Consider the following 23,704-nt stretch of genomic DNA (forward strand, 5'->3'; position numbering starts at 1 on the left):
TATAAATGTTGTGTTTAGCAGTCTGGTAAGTCTGTGATATTAGACACTGGCAAATAACTCGCCTTGTGATTTTGGACAAAATGCTTGTCCTATAAGAAAGTAAAACTTTATAATCTCTTAAAATCTCTGATTTATGAAAATCTGATTTGCAGAATAGGAATAATTCTTTATAGTATGATCCTTAGTCAAATTTTAAGGAAGAATAAAAATAACTGTGCAGTGATAATTTGCTGGCTCTCAGTGGGTCTCTGTGACTTGTATTATAGTTCAAGCTTTGAGACATCTGTATGGAGAGGTCTACAATGACCATATTGGCTTCTGCCATAATGAAGGGGGGCATTTCCCTCTGAATGCCCAAGGAAGTTAATGTACCAAGACTCCTTTTGTTTAAAAATCTTTTTAATATTGAAAATCCTGGTGAATTCATCACTGACTTGATGAAATACTTTGAAAAATAAACAAACAGGAAAGTTGCCTTCAAGCTCAAGTGCATGTAACCAAAATACATAACACAGCTCTTTCTGTCAAAACCAAATAGTGTTAACCCTTCAGAAAGTTTGCAAGTGGCACACGTGTTTTGCCTGTAGAATTAACGTAAGCAATTCTTTTCGTTGCCCCAGGATGGTGCCTCTGCACTGGTGTATGCTGTGGCTGCTGTTACCACTCAGCTCAAGGACCCAGAAGTTACCCACGCGAGATGAGGAGCTCTTTCAGATGCAAATTCGGGACAAGGCCTTTTTTCATGATTCATCAGTAATTCCCGATGGAGCTGAAATTAGCAGTTATCTCTTTAGAGACACACCTAAAAGGTATTCTCTCTGCAATACTTCCTTTATCAATAAGCCCACAAAGGGTGTCTCTGAAAAAGAAAGTAACCTTTTAGATTTAGTTTAGATAATTTGCAATCAACCTCTGAATAGCATTGCTTATTTTTCTCTAAGTAAGAAAAACATGGCAGTGCAACTGCTAGTCATGAGACAGCTCTTTGATTCTCACTGGTTGTGATCTTTTGGGTGGAGAGAGCAGTCCTTGCATGTCTCATGTTTTGGAATGATGCTTTTCTTTTCTTCAGGATGGTAGGAAATTTATAAGAATGACTCTGAAGGATTAATGAAATTAATTGAATACATATGATTCTTCAAGGGTTTGCATCATCTTGTAAGGATGAAATTTCTTTGATCAATATAGTTGGGTTCTGAAAGCATCAAACCAGTGATAAAAACTGACCACTCATTGACCTTCACTCCAGCATCAACAAATTGAGCTCACATAATGCTTCTAAATATTTTGACCTTTAAAAATTACATATAGATTACATGAATGACTAAATAAATAAATATATCATATAAACTAATTCTATTTAAAGTTACTTACTTTGCAGTGCCCAAACTCCTTCCTCTTTATCACACTTCAAAAAGAGTTTCTCCTTTTTACCCGGGGCCCCTTGGCATTCCAAAGAATAAAACTATCTCACACCATCCGTTTTCCAAAGATTGAAGTGTATCAGATTATTAGATCATCTTTCTCTTGTCACTTTGGTTTTGATTGATAATAATGGAAGGTGATGCTCTTCTTCCACTGATTGGCACAGTCACGTTACCATCTAGTCAGTCTGCGTGATCATAAATAATCAGTTTCCATATTTTGACTGGTGTGACCTGTCGTTTGGGTATCATTTCAGTACCCTCTGAATTACATTATTTGTTTGAGTGAATGTAATAAATTAGGAACTGATTTGTCAGTAATGTATAAAATAATTATGACTCTTTCAATGACATTCCTAAGGGTGAAGGCACAAAATGCAAGGATGATTACACTGAAGGAACTCGATGTCTTAGCATCCACAGAGGCTTAGTCTGTGAAAACAGGGAAGGGCAGAAGAGGCCATTTTAATGATTCAAATTCGTCTTAAATATCAGCTGAATTCACGCCAAATCATTTTGCTTCACATATTTTTGGTCTCTTGAAACTTTTGAGTGAGTCCAAGTTTTTCTTTAGAAATTACTTTGATTTCCCAAATGTACTTGTGTACTGCTTTGCAGTGTTCTTTAAAATACAGCATTCCTCATTATGTAATCATATCACTTAATCAAATAAATAGTTTATCCTTGATCTTTCAGTCTCTCAAAAATTAAATAAGTTTTGGTTCTAAGCACTGTCTTAAAATTACACATATTTTCTTTGAAGCAACATGTTTTTATCATAAGACATTTCAAAACAACACATGCTCCTTTCCTCCCTCTGTTTTTATTTCTTTCATTTGTTCCTTCTTTTGGTCTCCCCCCCGCCACACACACACAATGATTGGAGACTTTGATATCTACATTTGAATGCAATGTTAACTTACACTAGTTAAATAAAGCGTTGCGACCACAGTCATTTCTAGGGTAAAATATGTGACGGGAGATACACATAAGACATTGTTGATATTACAACTAAAGAAGACATTCCAGATAAAGTTTGGCAGCAGAGAATAGCGAAAGAAAACAAATTCATTAATTATTCTTATGTTTATACATAAATTCCAAAGCCTAAATGGTTCATGGAGTGTTTATCCCTCAGCTCTGGCATTGCAATTTGGAGCATACTTATTACATTTCTGTCTCCCTCACTAGCCAGTAAAATACCTGGAGCTCGAAGATCACGCCCTATCATCTCTGATTGCAGCTCCTTCCACCAGTGCGCTGTGCATGCTAGACAATAAGTGTCTGTCAGATTGTTAGTTTATTCAGATTATCTTTCATCCCTAATCATAAGTGCTTCCATATGAAAATGTTGACTTAGAGGGACTCCCTGATGTTTTGTATGTATAATGATTACCTTGTGGAATGCAAGCATCGTTTTCTCTGTTATTGGTTGCTTATGGCCTGTATTAAAGTTACTAAGACACAGTTGCTTACTTTGCGAAAGAAACTACTTTCTTGACTGAACTGAGAACAGAAGATAATGGATGAAATTGCACATTGACTTCAGCACCGGTTAGCTCTGCATCCCACATAGAAACCAAAAACAAACAAAACCAAAACTTTTGAAATGCTTTTCAAATTATGTGATGCTAAATACATTATGTTGTCTTAACTAACTCTTTGTAATGTAGATAGGTTCAGCCGTGTTTATGTGGTTAATATCACCTATACAGCCTGGCCAGAGGAACAAAATTCAACTGGCCAAAAGTTGACAGAATTGAAAATTAAACCATGTGACACCTACCATTAGGGATGCTTACGTACATAAAATTTCCGTAAACAATGCAATCATCTAGTTATTTTGTTTGGATGATTGGCTAACTTTACTATATTCTGAACAAGTTGTTTTTGCTTTTATAGGGTCTTCACTTTACTTGTCCTTCCGGAGCCCTATCTCCACCCTCCAGGTCCTAACTTATCTTGGAATAGTGAAGGGAGGTGGGGGGTGGGGAAGCACATATATTTCCATTTATTTATTTATTTATTTATTTATATCATCATTATTGATTTGATTTTATTTTTTTAAGCTTTTTATTGGAAGATAATTGCTTTACACTCTTGTACCAGCTTTTGAGGTACACCAGAGTGAATCAGCTGCATTTATACACATATCCCCATATCCCTCCCTCCCGCGGCTCCCTCCCACCCTCCCTGTCCTGGCCCTCTAAGGCATCACCCATCATCAAGTTGATCTCCCTTTGTTATACAGCAACTTCCCACTAGCTATCTATTTTATAGTTGGTAGTGTAAATATGTCTATGCTACTCTCTCAATTCATCCCAGCTTCCCCTTCGCCCCACCCCCAACCCCGTGTCCTCCAGTCCATTCTCTGCATCTGCATCCTTATTCTTGCCCTGTCACTGGGTTTATCAGTACCATTTTTTTAAGATTCTGTATATATGAGTTAGCATACAGCATTTGTTTTTCTCTTTCTGGCTTACTTCACTCTGTATGACAGTCTCTAGGTCTATCCACCTCATTACATATAGCTCCATTTCATTCCTTTTTATGGCTGAGTAATATTCCATTGTATATATGTGCCACATCTTCTTTATCCATTCATCTGTTGATGGGCATTTAGGTTGCTTCCACATCCTGGCTATTGTACATAGTGCTGCAATGAACATTATGGTACATGTTTCTTTTTGGATTATGGTTTTCTCTGGGTATATGCTCAGTAGTGGGATTACTGGATCCTATGGTAGTTCTATTTTTAGTTTTTTAAGGAACCTCCAAACTGTTTTCCATAGTGGCTGTACCAGCTTACATTCCCACCAACAGTGCAGGAGAGTTCCCTTTTCTCCACACCCTCTCCAACATTTATTGTTTCTAGATTTTTTTTATCTTAATGAACTGTTTTATTTGATGAATCACTATTCTTGTAAGGTCTTCTGCATAACAGAACAGATGTGACAGCTAACAATGTGTGCAACTGGCAGTGCCTGCTGCCTCCAGCCTTGTTGTTTTTGTTTTTTTGTTTTTGTTTTTGTTTTAAGCTCTTTATTGGAATATATTTGCTTTACACTCTTGTACCAGTTTTTGAGGTACACCAACGTGAATCAGCTGTATTTATACACATATCCCCATATCCCCTCCCTTCCTCATCTCCCTTCCACCCTCCCTGTCCTGACCCGTAAGGCATCACCCATCATCAAGTTGATCTCCCTTTGTTATACAGCAACTTCCCACTAGCTATCTATGTTACAGGTGGTAGTGTAAATATGTCTATGCTACTCTCTCACTTCATCCCCCACCCCAGCCCCGTGCCCTCAAGTCCATTCTCTACATCTGTATCTCCACTCTTGCCCTGTCAGTGGGTTCATCAGTACCATTTCTTCAGATTCCATATATATGAGGTAGCATACGGTATTTGTTTTTCTCTTTCTGGCTTACTTCACTCTGTATGACAGGCTCTAGGTCTATCCACCTCATTACATATAGTTCAATTTCATTCCTTCTTATGGCTAATATTCCATTGTATATATGTGCCACATCTTCTTTATCCATTCATTTGTTGATGGGCATTTAGGTTGCTTCCATGTCCTGGCTATTGTACATAGTGCTGCAATGAACATTATGGTACATGTTTCTTTTTGGATTATGGTTTTCTCTGGGTACATGCCCAGTAGTGGGATTACTGGGTCATATGGTAGTTCCATTTGTAGTTTTTTAAGGAATCTCCAAACTGTTTTCCATAATGGCTGTACCAGCTTACATTCCCACCAACAGTGCAGGAGAGTTCCCTTTTCTCCACACCCTCTCCAACATTTATTGTTTCTAGATGTTTTGATGATGGCCATTATGACCGGGGTGAGGTGATACCTCATTGTGGCTTTGACTTACATTTCTCTGATGGTTAGTGATGTTGAGCATCTTTTCATGTGTTTGTCAGCCATCTGCATGTCTTCTTTGGAGAAATGTCTATTTAGGTCTTCCACCCATTTGTGGATTGGGTTATTTGCTTTTTCGGTATTAAGCTGCATAAGCTGCTTGTATATTTTAGAGATTAACCCTTTGTCCGTTGCTTCGTTGGCAAGTATTTTCTCCCATTCTGAGGGTTTCCTTCTTGTCTTGTTTATGGTTTCTTTTGTTGTGCAAAAGCTTTTAAATTTCATGAGGTCCCATTTGTTTATTCTTGATTTTATTTCCATGATTCTAGGAGGTGGGTCAAAAAGGATCTTGCTTTGATGTACATCATAGAGTGTTCTGCCTATGTTTTCCTCTAAGAGTTTGATAGTGTCTGGCCTTCCATGTAGGTCTTTAATCCATTTGGAGTTTATTTTTGTGTATGGTGTTAGAAAGTGTTCTAATTTCATTCTTTTACATGTTGCTGTTCAATTTTCCCAGCACCACTTACTGAAGAGGCTGTCCTTTTTCCATTTTATATTCGTGCCTCCTTTGTCAAAGATAAGGTGCCCATATGTGCTTGGGTTTACCTCTGGTTTCTGTATTCTATTCCATTGATCTTCCTTTCTGTTTTTGTGCCAGTACCATACTGTCTTGATCACTGTGGCCTTGTAGTATAGTTTGAAGTCAGGAAGCCTAATTCCACCAACTCCATCTTTCCTTCTCAAGATTGCTTTGGCTGTTCGGGGTCTTTTGTGTTTCCATACAAATCGTAAGATTTCTTGTTCTAGTTCTGTGAAAAATGCCATTGGTGATTTGATAGGGATTGCGTTGAATCCGTAAATTGCTTTGGGGAGTACAGTCATTTTCACAATATTGATTCTTCCAATCCAAGAACATGGTATGTCTCTCCATCTGTTTGTATTGTCTTTGATTTCTTTCATCAGTGTCTTATAGTTTTCTGCATACAGGTCTTTTGCCTCCTTAGGCAGGTTTATTCCTAGGTATTTTATTCTTTTTGTTGCAATGGTAAGTGGGAGAGTTTCCTTAATTTCTCTTTCTGCTTTTTCATTGTTAGTGTATAGGAATGCAGGAGATTTCTGTGCATTAATTTTGTATCCTGCTACTTTACTAAATTCACCGATTAGTGCTAGCAGTTTTCTGGTAGAGTCTTTAGGGTTTCCTATGTATAATATCATGTCATCTGCAAAGAGTGACAATTTTACTTCTTCTTTTCCAATTTGGATTCCTTTTATTTCATTTTCTTCTCTGGTTGCTGTGGCTAAAACTTCCAAAACTATGTTGAATAATAATGGTGAGTATATTTCCATTTAGATTCAGTATCTTCAGGTAGAAACAGACTAAGTGTAGGTATCCTAAGGCTAGAATAAGGTGGGTGTTATGATTCTTGGGTTCTGTTTATTCATTTAGTAGTTCACTCATTTAAAAAAAGTTTATCAAGTATCTTCTACATGCAGAAACCTGTGCTAAATGCTGGGAATAAAATGACATGGAAAATGAACCCTCAGTGGGCCTTTGTGGGGAAAATGACATTAATCACATAATAATATAAATATATAGTCACAAATTGCGATAGGTGCCCATGGTGAAAAGCATAGGACACTCAGAGTATGTGAGAGAACCTGAGTCAGAACAGTAGGAGAAGGCGTCCCTGAAGAAGTGACATTTAAATATTAGTAAGGGCATGTACATCAACAGTATTTCAATTTTAAAAATTATTTATTTATTTACAAATATTAGTAAGGACTAAGGAGTGTATTTCAACCAGAGAAAACAGCAGCCCAATGGCTCGAAGATGGGGTGGAGTCTGGGAAACCAGAGAAGCCCTTTCTGGCTCCAGCACAGAAAACAAAAGGGATAATCACATGATAGTGAGGTAGGCAGAGGCCCCACTGCTGGGGAAGTTTTAGACTCTCTGAACAATTAAGGACTTTTCCCCAAAAGTGAAAAGCTAAATTTATTCATTAATTCAGCAAATATTTATTAATAATCATTTTAGTCTCAAAGTTTTCATCAGTGAACCAAATGCCCTGCCTTCTTGTAGCTTTCATTCTAGTTGGGGGAGGTGGAAAAATAAAAATCAAGCAAAGATATATATAATACATCAGGTAGTGATAAGTACTTTGAAGAAGAATGAAGAAGAGTAGAAGAGCTTCAGGGCGAGGAAGGTGATATCTTGCATAAGGGGTCAGAGTAAGTCTATGGCAAGCTGGTGCTGGAGAGGAGAGCTGGTGCAGGGACTGAGCAAGTGAGGTCAGCAGCTGGAGGATAAGCATCTCAGGTGCAGGAACAGCAGGTTCAGAGGCCCTGAGGCAAGAGGATGCCAGTAGAGATGGGAGAGAATAGAGGAAACAAGTCTAGAGATTTGGTTGGGGACCCAAATCATTGCAAGTCCTGCGCTTTTACCCTGAATGAAACAAGAAGCTCTTGGAGGGTTTGCAGCAGGTGTATTCAGACTTAGGTATACATGGATATCTCTTCCTGGAGGAGGTAAATAAATTAAGGGGGTCAAAGTGGAAAAAGACCATCAGAAGCCTATGGCAATGCTCAGGCAAGAAAAAATGGTGGCTTGGATCTGGTGGTAACAGGGAAAGTGGAACATAGTGATGGATTCTGGGTACTTTTAAAGAGGAAGCCCCCAAAATGTCTGCTGACTCAGTGTATGTGAAGTGGAAGAGAAAGAAAAAGTCAAGAATGACTCTAAAATGTTTGTCCTGAGCAACTGAAAGGTTAGGATTGATATTTACTGAGAAGAGACAGGCTGCAGGAGATTTGGGGAGGGAATCAGTAGTTTGGATTAGACATCTTAAGACTGAAGTTTTCAGTAGTATGTCAGGGAAGGTGGCAAGAAAATAGTTGTCTCTAAAATTTAGGTAAGAGTTCAGGCTGATGGTTTAAATTTGGGAATTATTAACATAGAAGAGGTTAAAGCCTATGAGCCTGGATGAGATCACACAGAGAATGAGGATGGGTAGAAAAAAGTGCCCTAGCACAGGCCCCTGGTTCACCCCATGGGTTAGAGGTCGGGGAGGTGAGAAGAAACGCAGAGGAGACTGCTGGAGCAGATGGCCACGGTGGTCAGTTTGGAAAGGGTATTGAGGCGGATATGGAGAGGATTGAGAGGCAAGAGATACCCAGGAGGTACAATCTCTAGGAGGTGAAACTTGCTTATTGTTTGCCATGAAACCAGTGAGGAAAACACTGTTTTCTCTCTTGCAAGATTATGGGCTTTGAAAGATAAACAGAATCATCTAAATTATTCAGAGTAAGAATATATAGCATTGTTATTCATAGGCAATATTTTTATTCTACTTAAAAGTTCTTTTGAGACATCATTTTAAAAATCTAAGGGGAAAGCAGAGAGCAGAATGTTTCGTTGTTTTAAAAATGTTATTTTAAAAATCACTAGGCTACAGGGCAAGAACAAAGATTCAGATGTAGAGAATGGACTTGAGGACATGGGGTGGGGGGGGTGAAGAGGAAGCTGGGATGAAGTGAGAGAGTATCATAGACATATATACACTACCAAATATAAAATAGATACCTAGTGGGAAGCTGCTGCATAGCATAGGGAGATCAACTCGATGATGGGTGATGACTTAAGAGGGCTGGGATAGGGAGGGAGGGGATATGGGGATATATGTATAAATACAGTTGATTTCACTTTGGTGTACCTCAAAAACTGGTACAAGAGTGTAAAGCAATTATATTCCAATAAAGAGCTTAAAAATAAATAAATAAAAAATAAAACAAAATTACTAGGCTATTTAATTCAACAGAAAATCTTAGTGATAGAGAAATGTGTCTTTCCACTGACTGACACAGTTATCTTTAACTTATAAAAATATTTCTCAAATGGTGATTAGATACCTCTCTCCAAAAAGATACGGCATAGTAAAGCTGTGAATAAAAGTTACCAATGTAAAAACATGAGTACAGCATTATTTTGCCAGAGATCAGACCAACATGCACTTTAGCAGGACATTGCTGTGAAAACGTTCTTTTGGAATTGTTGGTGCCTTAGAGCGCCCTTGGGGTAACATAAATTTATTGCCAAATTTATGGAAAAAGCAGTACCTGTAGGGCGTGTACCTGGAAATTCCTCTTGGTTGTGACTTACTTTGCACTGGCAAGGCCTGGGTTAAATAACACCCCCAAACTAAGTGTTGATTCCTAACTCAACACCCAAGCAACACATTTTTGTTCAATCTCTTTTAATTATTTCACACTGTGTTGATGATAAATCTGGTTGCAGAACCTTGGGCTCTTGGACTTCCACAGTTAATGCTGAAAGTATCATGATTTGTGTCAAATAGCCAGTTTAATTTTCTGTTGAATGAATACAAATTGAACCAAGTGATTTTTCCAGTAATTTTGGTTTGTAAGTGTTAGGATGAATTATCTTGATCTGAAGCGGTCCACTTTCACCCAGGTATTTCTTTGTGGTTGAAGAAGACAACACTCCATTGTCAGTCACGGTGACTCCCTGCGATGCGCCCTTAGAGTGGAAGCTGAGCCTCCAGGAGCTGCCAGAGGAGGCGAGCGGGGAAGGCTCAGGTGAGCGGCACGGTAGACCTGGCCCCAGACCTCTGGATGGAGAGCTGAAAGGCTTATGAGACATACAGCCTCCTCTTAGTAAGGAAAAAACAGCATGGATGCATAGGGGAAGCTGGAGATTTGGGGATGGAGATGAGGGAAATGGGGGATGACATCAGATGATGGTGATTTGGTAAAATAAAAGGTTAAGAGAGACAGGTGTGGGAGCTGAAGGAGCAAGGAAAGGCAAGAGGTGTGGATCAGCTTCTCTGGCTGTGGCTGCAGTCTTGCCTGAACATGAGCATCACCACTGGGGGCTTTATATGCTGCTGATGTCTGGATCCTACCTCAGAGGCTGTGATTTAATTGCCAAGATGTGGTCTGGACGTGGGGAGGTTAAAAGTTCCCCTCAGGTGAATCTAACGTGCAGCCAAGGATAAGAGTCTCAGATCTCTGGGGGATGAAGGGTAGCCACAAAGAAAGAACAAAAGGGCATTTAGCACCAATGAAAGTCCAGGATGAGAAGAAAGTCAGGAGGAGGAGGTTAGGCATTTCAAGAAGATGCAGATGATGGACGGCAAGTAACAGACACAAAAGAATAGGGTCTGTATGAGGCCCTGGGTTGATGCTGCCCCCTTTAGGGGACAAAGGCATCCTAGCTGAAAATGAAGGCTTGAGATTGGTGCCATGACAGGGTGTTAGCAAGCTGGACAGTTACAGTGAGGAGGGAGCAATGTAATTAGGAAAATATGTAAAGTGCACATGGGGAATGATGAGATGGAGATGCAGAGATGATTGTATTCATTGGCTGGTTTAGGAATATGAAATTTTACACACCTCACTCTCAGCCAGCAGACATCAGCTGGAAAAGATCTATTCCCACTCTGGGTATGCAGTTCTTCTCTGGGTCTTCTAACTTATCTGCACACTGATATCTGTGTGATATCTGATATTAAGAGTAACAAAAAGTGGAAAACATTATTTTAGTTTCAATACTTTCCCTACATTGCTTCTGAGCACGTGCTGTGCACACTGAAAATTAGGTCCTCTTTCTGATGCTTTATATTCTATATTTTAATAAGATTGTCCAGTCCTACTAACAAAAGTGAAATTAGTGAAATGGCTAGCCATCCAAGCGCAAACTGACAGAATCCTTTTGGTAAGCAGATTGACAATAGGGATTAGTCTCTAAGAGGTTTGCAGTCTTTGACCTACAAATTCTACTAGTTGGAGTCTATCTTGAAGAAATAATTTAAAATCAGAAAAGCCTTACATACATAAGAGCATTATTATAATGGTCAAAAATTAACCAACAGTTTTATTTTTATGATATAATATTAAGTGAGAAAAATGGAGATTTCTCTAGGTCCGTATATGCATGATAATAAATGTTATCAAGTTACAGAGAAAAATAAGAGAGAATAATATCAATTGTATAAAAATATGCAGAATAAAAACTGATAGAAATAAACCAAATTATTAATAAAGGACTATCTGGATCATATATTAATGAATGATTTTTTTTATCTTGTTCTCTATTTATCTTGTTCCCAATTTTCTACTGGGAACATGCATTCTTTTTATAATGGAGAAAAACTAAATTAAATTGTCTTAAAAACACAATTTGAGGTTGGTAAGCCACAGCCCATGCCCTAATGTATAGACCGTGCTTCTCTTGTGTCTTTTAGGGGATCCAGAACCCCTGGACCAGCAGAAGCAGCAGATCATCAGTGAGGAAGGCACAGAGTTATTCTCCTACAAAGGCAATGACGTGGAGTATTTCATATCTTCTAGTTCTCCATCTGGTTTATATCAGTTGGAGCTTCTTTCCACAGAGAAAGACACACATTTCAAAGTATATGCCACCACAACTCCAGAGTCTGACCAGCCCTACCCTGAATTACCTTATGACCCAAGAGTCGACGTTACCTCCCTGGGACGCACCACGGTCACTTTGGCTTGGAAACCAAGCCCCACAGCCTCTCTGCTGAAACAACCCATTCATTACTGTGTGGTCATCAACAAAGAGCACAATTTCAAAAGTCTCTGCGCAGTGGAAGCGAAGTTGAGTGCGGATGACGCTTTCATGATGGCACCAAAACCCGGTCTGGACTTCAGCCCTTTCGACTTTGCCCACTTCGGATTTGCTTCGGAGAACTCGGGTAAAGAACGCAGCTTCCTGACAAAGCCTTCTCCAAAACTGGGGCGGCATGCGTACTTGAGGCCCAAGGTTGACATTCAGAAAATCTGCATAGGAAACAAGAACATCTTCACCATCTCGGATCTGAAACCCGACACGCAGTACTACTTTGACGTCTTCGTGGCCAACCGCATCAGCAACATGAGTACTGCTTACGTGGGCACCTTTGCCAGGACAAAGGAAGAAGCCAAACAGAAGATGGTTGAGCTGAAAGATGGGAAAGTTACAGATGTGTTTGTTAAAAGGAAGGGGGCAAAGTTACTACGGTTTGCTCCGGTCTCGTCTCACCAAAAAGTCACCTTCTTCATTCACTCTTGTCTGGACGCTGTCCAGATTCAAGTGAGAAGAGATGGGAAACTTCTTCTGTCTCAGAATGTGGAAGGCATTCGGCAGTTTCAGCTGAGAGGAAAACCTAAAGCCAAATATCTCATTCGACTGAAAGGAAACAAGAAGGGAGCATCTGTGTTGAAAATACTTGCTACCACCAGGCCCAGTAAGCAAGCATTTCCCTCTCTTCCCGAAGACACACGCATCAAAGCCTTCGACAAGCTCCGTACCTGTTCTTCGGCCACTGTGGCTTGGCTCGGCACTCAGGAAAGAAACAAGTTTTGCATTTACAGAAAGGAAGTGGATGATAACTACAGTGAGGACCAGAAGAAAAGAGAGCAAAACCAATGCCTTGGACCAGATACGAGGAAGAAATCAGAGAAAGTCCTCTGTAAATATTTCCACAGTCAAAACCTGCAAAAAGCAGTGACCACAGAAACAATTAGAGGTCTCCAGCCTGGAAAATCTTATCTGCTGGATGTTTATGTCACAGGACATGGGGGGCACTCTGTGAAGTATCAGAGTAAAGTCGTGAAAACCAGGAAGTTCTGTTAGTTACCTTCTATAGAGATACATCACGTAGAACTCCAGCAGAGACGTTAAATCACTTTAAGTATAAACTGACTACTCCCACAGCTGAGAGAAGTTGTGACCTGTACTTGTACTATGGAAGGAAGGATATCAGCTGGTGTATATTGGTGTTTACATAAGTAATTGTTGGAGGAGACTTGGTCTAGTGTGCCCCAGCGGTACCTAGTGTGCATCTGATGTCCGCTGATGTCAGAGAGAAAGGACATCTTGAAGGAACTGCCATCCCTTGCTTTGACCACTGCATGAACTGCTTCTAAATTATTTTATTACCTAAAAATTTAAAATATGCCATTCATTGCACACATCCACAAATGCAAATCATTCCTCTCAATAGATGCTAGGATATATATAAATTATTGTATAAAGTCTTGTTTTAAATGTCAGTGTTTCTATGATTGTAAACTATTAAATTCTTTTCCTGTTAAAGTACAGATCTAATCTAAGTGGACAGCCCTTTAGTCAGTTCTATTGCTATTGTAAATTCTTATCTGTTGAGTAAAATGTTTAAATACTGTATGTATCTCATGTACAAAGTTGACATACATTATATTCATGTATATAAAATTAAAGATATTAGATTATATACTGTTCATTTTCCCAAGCAGCTACCTTGGTGTATTCAATTTCTATTCTGTCCCCAAAACTGCGCCTTTGTGTAATTTTACACCAGATTTGACCCTTTTTTAATAGTTAAAATAGCATGCTGCCTCTCTCTAAAGTTCCTGTGGCATTAGAGACAGTTATTGCAATTTGTATTTTGACATTGAATAGTAGCTAGCTGTTGTGAGACTTGAGAGAGCCCCAATGGACTTAAAAGAATCAGATAAGCCCAGAAATACTGCAGCTCAACAACTATTCAACAAATCATCCTTAACAACCTAAAATATATTACCCCTATTTTAAAAATAAGCATCTATTTTAAGTACAAAATTGGGATTGCCAAATATTTTCCAGCTGCTTGAATATTAGCAAAATAATTATTTTGATTTCTAGTGGAAGCAACTGAGCAACCACCAATGAGGACTGCACAGTAACGAGAGAACTATGGAAGCTGCTGTTTTGTAACGTTAACAGTCTGATACTTTTAGCTTTGATTTTTCATGAATCTTTAAAAAGTAATTTAGGTGTAAGGTAAAAGTTAGGTGAATAATAATAGAAACCATTTATCAAAAACTGCACAGCGGGCAGTTTCGGATAGTTTCATTCTCCACAGTTTCTGTACACGAGGTGTCATGAGAACATTGGAAGATTCAGAAGAGGCTGGGATTTACAGTCAACTAGGCTATGTGGCTTTAGGCAAATCTGTTACCTCCCATTGTCCCTCTTTCCCATTTGTAAAATTAAGTGGTGATAGATTTGGACAAGATGATATGACAGGATACCTTCTATCCTAAGACGTTGTCTTTTGTAGAATTCTATGATGCTAAATTATGAAGTGTTTCTGTAACTACAAGTGGGGCAGGTGCAATTCCTTCACCACTGCATTTCCCCTACAAGCTGGCACCACCTTTCACATGGTGGGTGTACATGAGAGGCATTCCTATGGAGTATAGAGTCATTGTGGCTTGGGGAGTATAGGTGGTGGTCCTTATGAAGGACTAGCTTAGGAGAAAATATCCCCCCTAAAAATGTGTCATCCAATTCATCAGTGTTACGATATCAAAACAAAATTTATCATATCTGTATGAAACAGTATGACACCTGAAATAATTTTCAGAAAGGAAGAAAGAACATGTCCCCAATGGCCACATAACCGACCAACTGGGAAGGAGAACTTTAAAATTGACAATATCCCAGCGATATTCTATTCTAAGTTATAAATGTGGTGCCTTTGGAAGGAGAATCAACTTCCTCATATTACTCATAAATATATTATTACAGAGCAGTGTGCTAAGTGGGACTACAGTGAATCAAAGAGTTATTGCAGCTTATGAAGGTGATAGACTTAACTCTTAGATATTACTAAATGCCTGGGAAACACTGGGAACCAGGCCAAACCAATTTAACCAAGCTTTTGCTTTTCAGCCAGCTGGGATGGTGGTTTCCATATAGTCTGGATATACCAGAGAATTCTTTCGTGGCCCCAGTGAAATTTGCCTTTTAAAAATTATAGGAAAGTTAAATACACACTGTGAAACTTCTATCACTCATAGAGGAAGAGAGAAACCTATTAAAAATAAAGCTGTCTTATTTACTAATGTGTTTAGATTTTAGGAGCATTCAGGTGAACTGAGGACAAGAAAGAAAAATTTGTTCTTAATTAACAAAAGAACTAGAAAGTAGCTAATATGAAAGCACCACCTTTTCTGCATTAAGCTCCAAGATAGCTATATTGAGAACAGGGCATTTAGAATTCCAAGTACAGCCATAGTATCACTGAGGAGGGAGGAATCTCTAAAGACATTTCATTTGTGCTCACTATCTTTACTTTTCAGGTGCAAAAAGAAATTGAATACCAGAGAAATAAAAAGAAAGTTCTCATAGTTGAAGCAAATAAGTAGTGGAATGGCTTAGACTCCAAAATCCTTACTAGAATATAAATCACCAATTTTGGGGGAAAAGAAGTCCCTTATGGATTATTTTCCAAAAGGAAATAAAATTTTTGTCTTACATATGACTTCAAAGCAACTCATTCTTAAAGACCATTTCAAATTTCCTTAAGAATGCATATGTAACCTATAACTGACAACTTCAAACTTGTAAGAAAAAAAATTTATGGTTGTTTTTAGAGATAGAAAGTATTCTAATCTAGGTTTACACGTACACACAAACTGAGGCTGTAAGTTCATTCTTCAACTGTTTTAATCTAAAACTATTCAGAATCTATAAAAATTTATAGCAGATGATTTTCTTGGTTAAATTATAATCAGTGTCTAGATTAATTTTTTAAACATGCATCAAAGGATTAGTGCTGGAAAGGACACATGCATTGCTTATTTTAGTTAGAATACACGTGGAAAAGTTATGATTTTCATATCCTGAAAAGCCAAATGAAATGACTTCAAATAAAAAATAACTTAGATGAACTTTGAGTGTGAAATCAGTTTTAATGGTTCTTAATAGTTTGGGAGGTCCAGACACACACACACGTGCGCACGTGTGCACACACACACACACTTTGAATACAATTCAAGGAAATTTTTGGACCAGAAACCAATAGGAATCTCTTCCAACACATTACTAACACCTCTTAGAGATCATCTAGTTCGACTATCTCATTTTATAGATGAGGAAATTGCGGCTCAACTGAGACTACAACCCAGATTCCTGTACTCCCAGTTTAATGTTCACTCCAGGAGTTCATTTTAAACACTTCTTCACTCCACAAGGCATGCAGCACCTCACTCGAACTATTGGCCTTTGTCTCTCTTCACTGGGTGGCTTCAAAGCAAAACAAAAACTAGCATCTACCTTGAAGAACAAGGTCATTTGGAGCATCTCCACCACTTCCTTCTCCACTTAGACATGGTGCAATAGAGATAAAGTCAGCTGGGAAATTGCCTTTGGGTCCTTCCCCCAGGACCAAGCCAAGTGACTGCAGCCCGATTTCAGCTGTCCTCAGTTTGAAGTTGTCCGCAGGACCTGGGAGATATCAGGGCACATTCATCGTTGTGTTTTTCCCAGAGTTTTGCCCAGAAAAATATGCAGCAGCTGGGGATTTGGGTCTTTGTGGTGGTTGTGAAGGTGGGAAATAGGAGAGAGGAGAACAGAGAGAGGAAATGGAGCATGGAGGAAAGTATAGTTTTATCTAATTTCTTTCCCTTGGCCCGAGAGATCAAGGGAAGTGAGAAGTCTAATATAGCTTAATTTTATTAAGGTTTTGGATTCTGTTCTGTACACAACCTGACACTGGCTTAATAGATCACCATCCACTCTATTAAAATTGCATCCCACTGTTTGCTAGCAATGGTTGATCACGTATCTGGGTAAGAGTTCCTCTGTTTCTGTTTGTTTGCATTCCCCCTCCTCAACCTTTGAGGAATAAGCTTAGTAATCAAAGTTTAGAGATGAAGTTACTTAGAATGGCTTTTCAGATCCACCCTTATACCTCGTTCAAAATTATTTTACGATATTCTTTGAAAGTATAAAAGAAATAGAAGGCTATTGATGACCATCACAGAAAAATAATTGGTTCCAAGACTGAAGAGTGCAAGGCCTTAGGAGTAGTAATGCTGCTATATTGTCATTATTCAGATACTAATGAAGACTGCGGCATTTATGTAATCAAGTGTCACAGGGGAGGAGAGGAGTACAGGGAGGGACACTGCATCCTAGTAAAGGACCCCTTAGAAAACAGGGATAAGAATGAATGCAACTCGTCATCCCATTGCCCTACAGGGGAGAATTTTGAGAAAAGTGTAAGGTTTTTTGGGAAATTGTTAGAAATTTTGGGTCTAGAAACTTTGAAGCAGGGATACATCAAGCAGCCTCCCAGGATGTGGACCTGTCCCAAGTCTTCAGAATTTGAAATAATTTTATGAATTGAGACTAAGGTATAAAACAGAGAAGTCACAGCAGATAGGTTCTTGTTATGGATGATGAGATCCAGACAAAACAGTAAGAAAAAGACAAAAAACAAACCAAAAAACCATCTGACAACTAAGAGAAGCAATGAAAGTGTTGCTTTGTTTTTGAGTCTGGTATTATTGTCAGAAACTGGTGGGCTTTCAGAAGCAATTTCAAAATGTTTCCAGTCTCTCTCTTCTTGTGTAAACACTGCCAGTACTAATACCCAATCAAATTGCCGTAATTTGGAAAGGAGAGAATATCCATTTCTTGTCTATAGTTAGCCCTTGGTATAATCCTTCTACAGTGTGTAAATAGGGCAGCACAGAATTATATAAACAGTTGTTTTCAGAGACACTTGACAAGACTCCCAAATGTTCATATTTAATTATAACTATGACAGGATTTTGCTTCTGAGAAAAATTATTTGTAATAAACAGAACCAAGTACGTTAATACATTGCAGGGTTAGAGGTTTGACTGTTCAGCCTCATCCTTTCCTACAAAATGAACTCTGGCCTGTTAAATAAAATTAACATATTGCTACTTTTACCATGCAGGCTGGAAAATTTCCCCAATGCCAAATCAATGAGCAGTTTTTGGAAGCAGTTTTTTACCCTCAAAAGCCACAGAGATGTCACATAGGCCTCTGTGTTTGTCTGACCAATTTTCTGCCCTTCTGTGGATCATTATGGCTAAAATAACTGGATTGTGGCGGAACCATTTAAGACTTATAACAACAGACATGGTTTGCTGTGTGACCAATTGCTAAGAGCAACTGCTGTAGTCACAAATAGGGCCCATTTCCAATGGTTGTGTTTCCAAGTATCATAGCAGCCACAAGTCGCCTTAGTGACATTTAAGGTTTCCTGGTGCTTCTGGATGTAGTAAGAACTTTACCTGAGACCAGCAAAGAGGCAAGTGAAACAACTCAGAGAGACGAAGATGCATACATTTTTAAAATAACCAGATAAAATTCAACCAATTTTACTACGGTAAGATGTCATTTTAAAAACATGTTTTGAAAGAAATAACAGACCCTTTTAGCTATTTTTAACGGTAGTATTGAATATCCCCTTGCTGCTGAATAAAGCTTGCCATTCTTCCTCAAATAAAGAGGCCAAGCTCTAAATTACCAGTTGCCCAGTTTTGCCTTTTTTTATCCTGCACATGATCATGGGATCTCTGGGCTTAACCATGGGTGATCTTCAGGTATGAAACAAGATGACAAAGATACAAAAGCAGGGTAAGATCCCAGCACTTACATTTGAATGCATTTTGTGCAAGTTTCGTTGACTAATGGAAGAGCGCTGGGCTTCAAATACAGCTGTGTGCTGAGCAAACTTCACTGCTCTGAATACTGAACTCCAGGTCCTTTGCCAATTCCACGGGCAAGCATTCGGAAGGCCTGAGTGGAAATGTGCAGATAAATACTCAGTGCTGGAGTTTTTGGTGCCAAAGCATGCAGAATACTTATGTTCTGCATGGAAATCTTGGAAGAACAGAACTTCTGTTTTTAATATCTCTGAGGGTTTAAAACAGTTCTTAGACTACTTATTACCTTTCATAAAACTCACTCCTGCTTTAAAAATCTCTCAGTGGCTTACCTATATTAAAAAGAGGAAAAGAATACTTTTTGATTCCTCTGAGTTTTCTCTTCTCTGTTGAAGTTAAATAAGCCAATAAGAGGAAGGACAGCAGTGGGGTGAATGTAGAAATGGGACTCAGGATGTGCGTTTTTTTTTTTAAACTTCTGTGGTCTTGAGCTTTCTCATTTGTAAAATGAGAAGTGTGATGATCTCTTAAGATTCCTTTTGGTATAGCAGGGAAACTAACAACCTTTAAGCACAAACTGAGTGCCAGGCATGTGAAATACAATTACTTAATCCCCATAACAACTCTGAGATGAAGACATTATTGTATTTTCACTGAACAAAGAACCCAAAGAACAAAGAAATTACATAATGTGCTCAAAGTCACAAATTGAATAAAAAATGGATACATCTGCCTCCAAATGTATGCATCTTTCTATTTCCTTTTGTGTGCTGTGAGCTCTAGTGCTTATTAGTGAATTTACAGAATAGAATACATGAGGAGAAAACTGACATAAATGGGGAAAAGCTACAACATATTCAAAGGTTGGCCAGGATGTTTATCAACAAGTTATCTTTGACATGGATAAATAGGAAGAGCTAGAGACAAAAGAGAAATAACTCACAAAGGATCACTATGTTCCTTTCACTGTGTAGAATTTTTCCATTTAATGATGTCTTATACTATATCACAACAACCTTTCTTGGTATTTGCTTATATATCTCATTATACAGAATTTGCTGTAATGCTTGCATAAGATAAAATGTGTCTGTAATATGATGCCAATAAACCTTTATTTAATGCTTTTGTGTTTTAGCATATAGAGTTGTCTGTGGTTGTTTGGGTTTTGTTTTGTACATGTTTACTTTCTTTTGTTATAGGTTTTTTAATTGCAGATACTTACTGGGTCTTCATTATACGCCAGGCCCTGAGCTGAGACATATTGTGATAGTCCACACAACAATCTCATGAGGTAGATACTATTATTTTCCACAGTTTCTTGATGAAGAAACCATGGATCAGAGAGGTTAAGTAACTTCCCCGACATCACACAGCTAATAAGGGGTACAACCCTGTGTCAAATCCAGAGTTATAGATAAAGCCAGTGCTGGAAGGGATGATTCTCATTTCTTGCCTTTGGGAAAGATCCTCTGACTGTGCTTCCCATGGAATCCACTGGCGCAAATTTGCTTTTAAAGTTTGCTGGACATGTGCTCATTCTACTAAGGACTTGTTTTGTTGGCACATTGAGTATTTGCTATTGGCATTCTCCTGATTCGCTTTATTATACCTCTGTTCCATATAAATTTTTCCTATATACTTGGCATTTAAGAAGCTCACACAGCCACTGCCTGAGTCGCAGGCTGAAAGCTGGTGAACTCTTGTGTTCTGCCTGGGGAAGAGCAGTTGACAACAGGATTTGAGTATCACCTCTGGGGCCAGTGAGTTAGTTGATATGACTTCTTTGGTTGAACTCTTTCCTAGACAGTAGTCAGGAGAGATGAGGGCTCTGTTGCCCCTTTAGCCCCTCCCCCACTTAAAAAATACTTTTTCCTAATTGCTAAGGTAGCATTTGTTATAAAAAGAAAACTACAACTAAATATTACTCAAACATGTAACACGAAACTTGAATCTTCACTCCAATTCTATTCCCCGAAGAAAACTATTTTTAACAATTCTGTTTACATTCCAATACTTTTTCCTTCTCTGTATATAAACTAATATTTATTATTACCATTCATTTTTACCAAATATGGAATTGTACTAAACACACAGTTTTGCAATTGGCTTTTTTTATTGAATTTGATATTTGGGCCCACATTCCATGTGAGCTTGATCTCATTCTTTTTTAAACATCCTTTCTTCCCAGACATTCTCCTCAGATATGTAAAATATGTATCAATATGAACACACAGTGATGGTCTCCATCAGTTACATATTAAACCATCCTCAAATTCAGGGCTGAACCATCGCCGACCTCTTCTTTGTTCATTGTTGTATACGGGCGTCCTCTCCCAACAAGTGATGAACTCTCTCCTTGACCTCTATTCAGGCTGATCTAAGCTGCCTAGGCCTAAATCTTCAGTGTCCATCTTGGGAGAGCCTGCATAGCCCAGTTTTAGCAAGAATCCTGCTAAGTCAGTTTAGCCAGAATCCCCCACCCTCGAATCTAATGACTCTGGACATATGGCCAAACGTCTCATCCCTCACCCCCCCCCCCCCCCCGCCAGATAACGTCATATCTCCCCAGCCTGCCTTCAGCAAGAATCCCATTATGTCAGTTTAGCAAGAATCACCACACTCTCATCATAGTTTTTCATCCACTGACCCCCTCTTCCCACCCTGCTCTTTGGCTGCAAACCCCTACTTTTCTTTGTTGTATCCACAGTTAAGCCCAATCTCTCCTTGCTGCAAAACTCCATTGCAATAGTCCCTACACCTACTGCAACAGTCCTGAAGACAGCCCACCTTACTATTTGAATAAGTATCAGAATAAATTTTTTTAACACAAGTAAACTACTTCCAGACCTTGTCTTCACGTCTAGCCTCATCAGTATCTCTGTGGGGGTGCTCACCCGCAAGGTGGAATTCCGCTTAGGGTTCATGCGTATGTGATACCAACAATCAGGCAAATATATTCAACTGTAACTTCAAAGGAAATGTTTCTAAAGTCCAGATGATACGATTGCTCTACTAACATTTATATTTAACACTCTTGGGAGGATCCGTGTTTCTGCTCCACACTACTCAACATTGGCAAGGAAAGCTGAGATCCTATGTAGAAATTGTCCCTGCGTCCACATGACACAGAGGTTGGGTTAAAAGCAGGTCATCCCCTGGCTTCTCTTTTATGATCACCCCCATAAACCTCTAACCCCCACCCACTTAATACAATGAGAGCAAGGAACCAAGTCCTTTCAAAGCAGTTCTTCAGTCTACATGTGTCTTGAGTCGTAATCAGTTTCCTGTGAGGGGTGAGAATAGTGAGGGAGGAAAGAAAGTCTCTTATCTATTCACCCAGTGCTCCCAAACAAATCTGCAAGTCACCTTGAGGCTTTCTCCCTTAGGGCAGCTCTTTGGAGCGTTCAGGTAGGGGACTGAATGACAGACACCAACGAGGGCAGAGACTGGTTCAGTATCTGGATCCTCTCGGGATTAAATGTTATGACACTCTTCTCTGACAAGAGCTTGAGCAAATACTTTTGAAATTCCCGTTTCATGCTCATTACAAATTCAGGTTAAATGAAGTAACCATAAAAAGTAAAGTGAAACTGCTCTCAAGGGATCTATAGAGGACTGAACTAAGAATTGGAAAGTATTTTTAAAGACTATATAATAAAAATGATTATTGCATCTGCATTTTGGGTAAGATAAAATATAAAGTTAATGCCAACATCTGGTTTGTTGTACAAATCCTGATTTTACATGTATTTAAAAAATTATATGTATTTTATGTAAAAACACAGAGGATATAAAGTTATTTACAAAACCATGTATAGAATATAACCATAAAATATTTGTCTCGGATTCATGCTTTCATGTCCCAGAATGAGAATGTCTTCTAACTTTTCTTTCTCAGACTGACTTTGTCTGGTTTTCTTATAAAGGTTTTTCTTTGCTTCACAAAATTAATTGGAAAGCTTTCCTTCTCTCTCTGTCCTCAGAAACAATTTGTATACTATTAGGAGTTATTGGTTTCTTGAATATTTGATAAAACACACCTGTGAACCATCTGGTTCTTGTATTCTTTGGAGCATTGTGACTATTTATTCTATTTATTTACTGATAGTATTCACTCAGGTTTTCTATTTTATCTTGAATCAAAAATTTAATTTATATTTTCTTTAAAATTTATTTTACTTAAATTTTCAAATGCACTGCTCCAAATTTATTCACAGTTTTATGTTCTTTAAATATTTTACATATTTGTAACTTTATTTCCTTTATTATTTTTAAATTATTTGTGTCTTACTATCTTAAATCTTCCCAAGAGCTTGTCAATTGTTTTGTTTTTCTCAAAAAAAAAGCAGCTTTTGGTTTTTATTACTCTTTTAAATTGTTTCTTTGTTTTATGTTTTGTTAATTTCTAATGTTATCTCTAATGCTTTCTTCCTTCTGATTTCTTTGCATTTAATTGCATGAGTTGACCATTTAGCGTATTCATTTTTACTTTTTTATTTTCTAACAGTATAGTTTAATGTATGCAAATTTTAAGGAATCATTTAGGAGGTCAGGGGATCCCAAAAGGGAATACCTATTCTGGCCAGAGGATCTAACTGTATTACAAATGTACGTGAAACAACACTACTGAAGGGGATAGTGGGGGAGGAAGGGAGGAGTTGCTGACCTAAGTAACTTTGGAAATGAATGGAATTTGTAAAACTAAGAGCAAAAGAAACTTACATGAGCACTATAGTCCAGTTGATAAAGCTGTTTCCCATGGGGGTAAGTATTAACAGTTCTGATACTGCTATACAGATATGCTAGAATTGGACAATTGGTAAACGTATGGCACATGAGGAAAGCCAGTTTTTCACTGTTGGAATGGGAGATTACTGATAAACAAGAAGAGGAGGCTAGAATGACCCATGCGATGGTGATGAAATAGAGCTGGAGAT

The 23,704-nt window shown here is 38.4% G+C and overlaps 1 protein-coding gene across 1 annotated transcript; it reads left to right on the forward strand.

The window, feature by feature from the left end:
- Nucleotides 1–621: 621 nt before the first annotated feature.
- Nucleotides 622–13,593, forward strand: NDNF (neuron derived neurotrophic factor). The gene is made up of 3 exons (XM_057706300.1): nt 622–809; nt 9,766–9,890; nt 11,558–13,593. Exons 1-3 carry the CDS (start codon nt 622–624, stop codon nt 12,949–12,951), a joined length of 1,707 nt encoding a protein of 568 aa, XP_057562283.1. The 3' UTR covers nt 12,952–13,593.
- The last annotated feature ends 10,111 nt before the right edge of the window (nt 13,594–23,704 follow it).

This window comes from Hippopotamus amphibius, chromosome 13, assembly GCF_030028045.1.
Source record: "Hippopotamus amphibius kiboko isolate mHipAmp2 chromosome 13, mHipAmp2.hap2, whole genome shotgun sequence".
Classification (NCBI taxonomy): Eukaryota; Metazoa; Chordata; class Mammalia; order Artiodactyla; family Hippopotamidae; genus Hippopotamus; species Hippopotamus amphibius.